The following is a 9,913-nucleotide window of genomic DNA, read 5'->3' as shown; positions in this document are numbered from 1 at the left end:
CAATGAACATATTGTGCAATCAGAATGACAAGTCATTGTGTCATTGATGTTCACAAACAAGATAGGCAAAATGCTTAGTCATGTTACAACAGTTCTCTATCAGTATTTTCAAATCTAAAAACAATGGCTCCGATTTTGATGACAATGATTGAAAATGCACAATAGCCTACAGCATTTCCCTTCATTAGTGAAATTCAAAATTCTCCTCCGCAAACTAATTAATTACAAATGAAAAGACGTTGATGCAATTAGAATGCATAACACATCAGAACAAAAATAGGGAAATTATGATCATGTTACTAAATATTATTTACTTTACCGAAACAAAACAGTCAGAATCAAGAAGGTAATTATGATGAGGAATTCATGTTTAGTTTTGTTGATGTTGTAAATTTTATGTAGCCTGTATTAGCCTATATAGGCTACATTAAAGTGTTAGCTATCATAAAATCAGTAACACTTTACAATAAGGTTTCATTAGTTAAATTTGTTAACATGAACTAACAATGAACTGCACTTCTACGGCATTTATTAATCTTAGTTAATTTCAGCATTTACTAAAACATTATTAAAATCAAAAGTTGTAGGCTATTTGTTAACATTAGTTAATGCACTGACTGTGACATAACATGAACAAACAATTAACAGTTGTATTATTATTAACTAACATTAAAAAATACAGTGCTCATGGTTAGTTCATGTAGCCTATATGAATAATAAACAAATGAACCTTATTGTAAGTGTTACTATGAAATCAAAGATATAAATTCCTTACAATTTAGAGTTGGACATGGACTTATTTCATTTCAATGTATTTCCCCAAGCTAATAACACTTGCTATGGCCTTGGATAAAAACGAATGACATTGTCAAACTGAGAATGCGGCTGGCTGACATCGAGTTTTACTTTTAAGCATAACTCGCATGCTGCCGCAACTTTTACAGTAGCATGGTTGGATAAATGTAATTTTCCGTATTAGCTTAAAGTTAAATGCTGGCTGCTCGTGTAATTTGAAGACACATACGCGTATAGCGCTGCAAAGGAAATTCCGCCTACCTCTTCACCTCCGCCAAATGCTTCCGCCAAAAAAAATATATATATATATATAATTTTTCTTGTATTAGGCCTATTATTGTTAGTGGCAATGTGTATACAGTATAATTGTATTGTTATTTATTATAATATTTATAATAATAATAATTATTATTATTTACATGTATCAGAGAGGGGCACAATACATTTTGAGACAAAAGGGCCTGCGCGCAGGGGCTTGGAACAAACATGCAATTATGCCAAAATGTCGTTTTGTCGAGTATCCTCATAAGAGCAGACTGAGCAGTCTTAAATTAGTGAAATGAAGTCTAAAATGAACGCAAAGAGTTGTGAGAGAGAATGAGGCACGTGTGAGATGTGTCGTGCAGCAGCGACTGGTCTTAAAGTGACAGCAGCCAATAAAGCTTTCTGTCAGTAAAGTTAATCAAAGAACAAAGGGGACTATAGCCGCGTTTCCATTAAAGATTCGCGCAAAACTTTTGCGATTTTTTTTCTAAATATCGATAAAAAAAACTATTGCGAAATGACGGCGTTTCCATTAACCGATGTTATGCGACTAAAACGTATTTTTTTCCTCTCGCGATAAGTCATTCCAAAAATCATGGCAACGGACGTTGGTAAGTTTATATATATATCACAGCCACGTACCGCACTAGACATTAATATTATTAATGGAAGGAAACGTAGGCCTGTTATCAAGCATTAATGGCAAGGAAAGACCCACACTGTGTCTGTGAGCGGCACATATGAAGTGTTTCTGGGTTTTTCTCACTCATTTCTGCTCCGAGGTCTTGATTGTGGTATTTCTTTGAGGTTTAGAATCCAGTATTTCTGTCATTCTTTTGTCTTTTATGAATTCAATAAAGAACTCCGTCTCGTATTCTGTCCAAACACACCGCGCCTTCTAAGTCAGGTGACCTGTAAATGCGCAAAAACTGTTTCCATTGCAGTTTTGCGAAATATTTATTTTTCTAATTGCCTGAAAAACCATGCGAGCGTAAAAACTTTTTTGCGATAAATGGGAGTTTTTATGAAATTGACGTGTTTCCATTGAGCGTATTTTCAATTTGCAATTTCAATTTGCGCAATTTGAAGGGTAATGGAAACGCGGCTAGAGAAAAACACTCACTGCTCTTGACTAAAGAACTTTTGTAACTTTAATAAGGATTAATCTATATATCATTTAAATGTATGCAGTCCAAACTGTTTGATAACTTATTTAGTTTCTGTATATTTCCTGCCTGTTAGACACATATTTAAAATATACTGTCTTTATGTTGTTACTACATTAATGTTTACAGTTATGCTTGTGATCTGAGAAATGCACCAAAGCAACTGAGAAAAACTGTAATGATATTGGTTTTCTTGTTTATAGAGGGTTTTCACAACACGTCATCAATCCGGAAGTCGGCCATATTGGAGGCACTGAACGTAAAGAACGTAACGTTCTGAGATATATATTTTTTCTCGTGACTCGTGAGATTGTCGTTTACATTATTAATTTGTTGGAAACGCACATTTATTTTCGACCTGTCGGAGTCGGGCTTTAACTACAGCACAAACTGTTTGCATTGCCCTAAGATTATTTATCGAGTGGCTCTTTCCTTTACACTATTGGAGATGCGGAGAACTTGATGGAAAGTGCTGTCTGTCGTGTCATTTGGAGTTTACCTGGCGCTTTTAGGTTTAAAAAACAGTTTTAGGTTTTTTTTGTGGCATTTCCAAGCCAAGTTTTTTTTAAAGCAGTTTTTTTTTTTTTTAGGCTATCATAATTTTTTATGAAGATCATGCAATCATGACCATGCCGATTACAGTATATCTCAGGCTTCACTAACGTGATTGGTACCATAGACTATAGGCTAGACCATAGACTGCCATCAAGGCCTCAATGAAGGGGATTATGTGAACAGAAAGGGGGTTCACAATGTAAATGTGCAGCCCAGTTATTGTGATTCTGAATATTCCAGATTAGTAATATTATATCAAATTTAAAAAAGGCAGTTGACTAAAATCTTCCATATCACAAATGTGAAAGCAAAATGGCCAGGATCTGTGCATGACTTAAGAATTTTCAGAGATTCACATTTATGCACATTATTTAAAAGTGGTAAGGAAAGTTCCACAATTAAATATCAAGCTCACTGTATTACATACACTTATGCTGATCCTAACAGAACTGCATTTTTTCATAGGTGATTACATGTTCCTGTCTGCAGACAGTGTTTTATGACCCCCATTCCCTTACCCAAACCAGTTACAATGCAGCTCTAGCCAGGACAAGGGAACACAATGAAATTAACTTTGGCTAACTAAAGGGAAGATTTCAGTGTCTGAAAAGTCTGAGGTTTGCACACCTGGGCCTGTGACATTGTTGCATGTGCCATATTACACAACATTGCCAAAAAAAAAAAAAAAACACTTTTCATTAAATGTTTAATAAAAGACAAATATGCTTATAGTTCCTTGAGTTTTATTTTAATTGTTCTTTGTAAAGAAAAGCCAGTGGTCAAGTGCCTGCAACAAGAGCTATTGGACACATGCCTCATGCAACAAATAAAAAGGAAAAGTTGGCTTTAGAATACTTTATTGAGAAAAGAATACTTTATTACTTGAAAGAAGTAAATATACATTAATGAGCACATATATTTTTGAAAGAACTAAGTGTTTTTTGCTAATCAACAGAAAAAAATTAGACAGTGTAGCTTTAAGTATATGGCCTTTGACCTGAGCATCCTGCATTTCTCTGTAGGCCTACATTTAATGTTGAAAATACCCATTACATCAAATATTTCTATCACAATTATCAGGTTAGAGTGAGACTTTCTTGATGGCTGAAAATATCCCACACATGTATATGACACTCGTGTTCTCTTTAAATTGTTACTTCACAATCTAATCAAAGCAAACAAAGCATAAAAAATAAATAAAAATAAACATTTAACATTATCAGGAACAAACAAATATTCTCAGAAAGAATTGGACATTATTCATTATTATACAGTATTTTAATGTAGCCTACTACAATTATACCTCTAGACATTCATTCTCTCTCGTGCAGACAAATACTGCTCCTGAAAGCTTATGCTGACATAGAAGTAGTAGAAGATAAATACAGATACAATTAAAAACAAAACTCCTAACTTTATATCACTAAAATTAAATGGGAAGCCGCTTACATATGCTCACATGTAAACACAACACTGACTCTTCACTTCCAGGTCAAGAATCTGTCAATCAAAAACTCAGTAGCCAATGAAAACACACCGGTGTTAGCCTCGCCCCCATGAGAGTTATGTGGCTGAATGAAAACTCAGAGAGCATAAACGAAAACTTCAGAAGAGTAAATGAAAACTTGCGCATTTGTAAGTACAGATCAGCGAAAGATTACAGATTAGTAAAACATGCAGTCTATTAAAAACAAAGTAAAAAAATTTGCCTACGATTTTTTTTTTTTTGGTTTCAAATACATTTTATTAAGTTTCAATTTATATTTTCATTCATTTCTTGAAAAGTTCGTTCAATTTTAAAGGCACAAAAATAATCCCATAATAAACTTGCTGAAAAGTCACGTGGTTCAACCAACATGCAGGAAAAAAAAAAACAGGAAATGAAATCAGAAGACCTCTGGTGGAGCCTCGTGCTCGTGACTGTGCGTCAAAGTCAATAAAGTGTCAGATCATTTTACCTTTTTATGACAAGCCTTTTACACCCTGAACTAACTTTGATTTGTCATAAAACGATAAAATTATCTGACACTTTAAAAGACTTATTGATGCTCAGTATTTGTTTTTTTAGACATTATTACACTTGATTAGACATTAATTGCATTAGTATTAAGTGTTCCTCAAATATATACTGTCCATATACATACATACATGTAAAGAAAAAAATACTTTTACATGATGATTGCACAACACGTTACATTTTTTAAATGGTATTCTGGGTCGGAGATGTTTATGGAAGACGTGTATTACGAAGTTAAATAGCATCTGATTACATTAGCATTCATTAAAATGCCTAAATATTGGTGCCGTTTCTGAGAAACACCAGCTCTTTGGTCAGTGTAATCTTGCTGTTTTTGATTATGTAAAAAATCTGTCAAGAGATGCCTTTAACAGACCATAAACAGTGATATGCAGGAGTTACATTGTATGATCGATTTATAATAGTATAGGAATAGTGAATAAGATGAAGGCCGTGCAGAAGGTCAGTTGTTTATGATTATAAGACCTTACATCTTAAAGATAAGTGTTCATGGCTGTGATGAGATATGATGGTATTTTTAAAGGCATTGTTGAGAAGTTGATGAAGTCAAAGATGTCTTTGTCAACCAGACCAATGATCTGTTTTTAACTTTAATCTGTGCACCTTTAAAGCTAATCCATCATTGAAAGCAGACTATGAATTTCCCCATTAGATTTCCAAAACAAACAGGATAGATCATAGACATTGAGATTTGGCTGCTCATATCGTGATATAACCACACTGTTAGAAAAATCTGTAGAAATTACAGTATTACTGGCAGCTACTTGCCAGTAACTTACTGTAGATTTAAATTGATGTTATTTCCTCGCAACAATTTGTTCAAAATTAAATGAACATTAAACATTAACAAGTCTTTATCTTTACAGAATAAAACTAAAATAACAGCCTCATTCAAAGCATTCTGGGAACCAAAATCTGAAGGAAAAACAGAAAAAGGTTGATGAAGATTTCTGGTTCCCAGAATGCTTTGCATTAGATTGTTATTTTATAGTTTTATTCTGTAAAGACAAAGACTTGTTAATGTTTAATGTTCATTTAACTTTGAACAAACTGTTGCCAGTAAACAGCATAAATTTAAATCTACAGTAAGTTACTGGCAAACAGCTGCATAACTACAGCAAATTTTTTACAGTGCATCTTCTATCTGAACCTGAAAATGTTCATGGCATCATTGGTTAATGACTGATCCTTTAGCCGCACATTCAGAGTGTTGTAGCACATTTCTAAAGAAAAATGTGGTTATCTAATGAACTTAAAGAATTTCAGTATTCATAAACCGTAGGTGAAAAGTACCTGGATGACTGACTACTTCTGGCGAGATTCTGAAGTGCACATCCATGAACACTTTACTGTCCCATGAGGCCACGGGATAGGATAAATGAATGGCAGTGAAGCGACACAACTGATGCTGTAGATCACATGAGAGTAACAACATGGCTGGTGTAGTACGTCTGAATATCATTCTACACACATTCATACTATACAGATAGTACTTTTTTAGCAGTCACAAAGCAAGTTTCAAACCAAATGTAATACCTGTGATTTTGGACAACGCGTCTTTCTTAACTTGTTAATGCTGTGCTAAGATAGTAGCTAAACTGTTAGCTTGCAAACTAAAGGCTAACTGAAAACACATAGGAAAATGTTTCATTTAAAAAAAAATTTGCTTTGGTAATTTAATGTAGTATGTAATTAGATTATACAAATGATAATGAAGGGGGTGGATTGGAATCCACTGCTGCTTCAATGTATATGTAATGAGTGATTATAATCAAGGTATTAATCAATATTTTTCCTTCTAAATATCAAATGAGTTGAATGACTTCTCTGGAGATTTTACTTTGTTAGAAGTTACCAGTGTGATTACTGAAATGTTATTTTCATGTATTCTTTTTAATGTCTGTATTTGATATCTGAATGCAGTAACAGTGCTTGCCTATTTATCCCAGCTTCCAGAAATGAAATAGGGACATGTTTTGTGTTTGAGAAAGGTCTTCAACATGTTAAAACACATAGGGGTCATTTAAGTCAATAATAGTTTAAGGTACCATTTCTCAGTTAAAGCCTATATTTTCCATTTAGACTAAAGTGTTCTATCCTGAGAGAAAGAACTTATTAGCTTGATGTTTTGAGACGATACTCCTGTTTATAGTTAGAGCCTGGCCAAATCCAACCTGGGAAAAGATGTGTGCCGGGTGTGTGTGTGTTAGTCTTCTTGCTTACAGGTTAAGGAACTACTGGCATTGTTGGAGATTGACTGAGTTGTTGTTTGAGACATGCTGGCACCCAGCCACCCAAATCTGCGACCTGGAAGGTCACGACATGCCTAACTTCAGGGACCGAGTGTCAGCTGCATAATCTATGCTTCTGTCTATCTGTTTATGTGTGGAAAATTACTTTGTTTATCAATTTCTTAGCCAATCAGAATCATTCAACCTGTAAGCAATGACGTAGCTTAGACCTTGGAAATGGTATAAGGGTCAATATCACTATAAAGTGCCTTTGGTTTGGAGAATCGCTAAGTCATCATGAACATAATGCAAAATAATGAAATTCTGAGGTTTTATTATAAATGGCCTAACACTTACACACATACAAGTACAATGATACGTCTCTTGAAATGTGTTTTTCTGATTTTATACCATTTTCTTTGATTGGATGTATGTGATTTTGGCATGTCCCACACGCTGCTCAGCTAACTTCAGTGAGTGTAAAAAGTGGTTAAATGACATAAAATTAAAATACTTTTTAACTATAAATACTTATTGTCCTCAGCAAGTTATTTAATAAAACAAGTCATTTTGATTATTTATATTTTATTTTCATAATAATATTAAGCATTTTGCATCTGTCCCTGAAATTGCTGTCCACCCTGTCATTATGGGGTAAATGCCCCTTTAAGAAACCAACTGATGTACTCAGTGACATCCCCTTCGCCATTTGGTCTTTCTTCAGTGGACATCTGCAACACACACAGTAAGTATCTACTCTTATATTTCCTAATTTTCATCATATTGTGTTTGTAGTTGTGTGTTGTCAAGCTTAACTTGTCATTCATCTGTCATTGTGAAATATTAATTAATATAAAAACTTTTCAGAAATTCTAAATATATATTTTAAACAGTGCACAGTCAGCTTTAACAGTGAATCACTTTTCTAACTGCTGTACACCATGTGCTCATTAAATACTAACTTTAGCCCAAAAATGTCCACCCTGTCACCAAGCCTTCCATGACAGGGTGGACATGGTTCATGACAGGGAGGACATTTGCAACTCCTGAAAATCAGCCTGAGCCAGGCTTCTCCTTCTTCTATATTGGTTAAGGGTTTCTTGAAGTTCCTGTTGTTTTTCTAATGTTCCCCCATTCTAGTTCACCCATTAAAGCATTTGTACACCCTGTCATGCCAAGTTCCACCCTGTAATTTTGTTGTCATGTTCAACTTTTATGATGAAAATAAACAAATTATTTTAACAAGTTAACAAAACCTTGTGTGTGATTTCTTAATAAACAAATGAGGGCCAGTTAGTATTATTTTAAAGTTTGACTAAATATCATTGTTGTTAGATTTTATTTAGAATAGAATGTGCAACTATCGCATATTTTATTGGGCAATACATATTTAAGCAGTAACTTCATTATTATCAAAATACTTTTACCATTAACTAAAATGTTTTGTTGGGAAAGGGACACATTATATTATATGCATAGTGATTATATCTACATTTTATAATCACTATGCAATGAAAATGTATTTATTCTACTATGAATTTGTCCATGACAGGGTGGACATATTTTATGGTTTGCTCGTATATTGTCAGCTTACATTTAATTTATAAAAAGTGCTGGAGCTTGACCAATATGCATTTCTAACAGCCTAATGTCTCCTTAATACAACACATATGAAGTTAAATGGAAAATTGTGAAGTCTCAAAGGCACTTTATGGTGATTTTGACTCATAATAACTACTGTGATCTTTGTAACTGTAAGCGGGGTGGCCTACGAACTCCTGTGTGAGTCTTGAAGCTGACTTCTGCTCATGAAACTGCAAACTATCTTCAATAAAACTTTTCTTAAATTTTTTATAATTCTGACTCCGTGTCTTCTTTCAAACATCTGGTCCTTGGGTCCTAAACTGTTAACCCCTAACAATAAATTATATAAATTTACATATTTTCATGATTAAGAATAAATAGGCCTACACTGTAAATCAGTTTTCAGTCATTTTTAATCAAGCACGGAGCAGCTATCCTTTACAACTTTCTCAGTAGAACAGAATAGATTTTGCCAGTTGTATCGCTTCAGGGTGGAAGGGTGATTCATATCCATTAACTGATCCATCTGTAGGGTTGGAGCCCAGTATGCAAAATTTTGTTTGATGTTTCATCAGCCATTTTCACTTTCTTTTGTCTTCAAGCTGCAATGCCACTTTGTACATCAGGGTGTCCTTATAACCAGTGTTACAGTGTGTAGACTAATGTCTGGACCATAAATTGCAGTAGTTGATCTTTAGCTGAATCAATGAAACCCATTAATTAAGATGCAGGTGATGTGGTTGATGAAATGTGCTTTAACACTTTACAGGAACTATATAAGTTGATCATTAATGATTCTCAATCTCAGATTTTAACAGCTGTAAGTCACAAATACACTTTTATAATTAACTCTGAGGAGGTCACTCCCATCTATAGATGCACACGTATAAGTGAAAGCGTGCACACACACGGTCTCACACCTGCAGGTGAACGTTTGAGTTAGGTCTCCTTAACATCGTGTCAGAGAGGGACGCAGTGTGGTGCTCCACTTGCCCTGCAAACACCATCAAAATGGGGGAAGGTTATTTTGGATTCTCTTATCTCCGCAATGAGAGCAGAAGAAATGTCACCATTCATATTAACAATCCTGCGGACATCTCGGTGATTGTTCTATATTTTTTGGTGGTTCTGGCTGTGGGAGTATGGGTAAGTGGCCAGCAGTTTACATCCACCAACATTTTCCATTGACTTGTTGACCTTGCGTCAACATATAAATCTACAGGGGCTTGGACTATGTGAGATAAGTCTGAAGAAAGAATGATGATTCTGGCTGATTTTGC

General features: G+C 34.4%; 1 protein-coding gene across 1 annotated transcript in view; it reads left to right on the top strand.

Moving 5' to 3' along the window:
* Positions 1 to 9,644: 9,644 nt before the first annotated feature.
* Positions 9,645 to 9,913, top strand: part of LOC311285165 (sodium/glucose cotransporter 1-like) — a gene marked incomplete at its 5' end in the record, with an annotated part of 49,208 nt that continues 48,939 nt past the window's right edge. Inside the window, one exon of the mRNA XM_084400665.1 lies at positions 9,645 to 9,779. Coding sequence (XP_084256791.1) covers positions 9,645 to 9,779 — 135 coding nt within the window. The remainder of the gene's footprint in view (positions 9,780 to 9,913) is intronic.

Source organism: Rutilus rutilus (genome assembly GCF_951802725.1).
Source record: "Rutilus rutilus genome assembly, chromosome: 25".
Classification (NCBI taxonomy): Eukaryota; Metazoa; Chordata; class Actinopteri; order Cypriniformes; family Leuciscidae; genus Rutilus; species Rutilus rutilus.
Note: the sequence above shows the minus strand (reverse complement) of the source record. Positions and strands in the feature narration are given on the sequence as shown.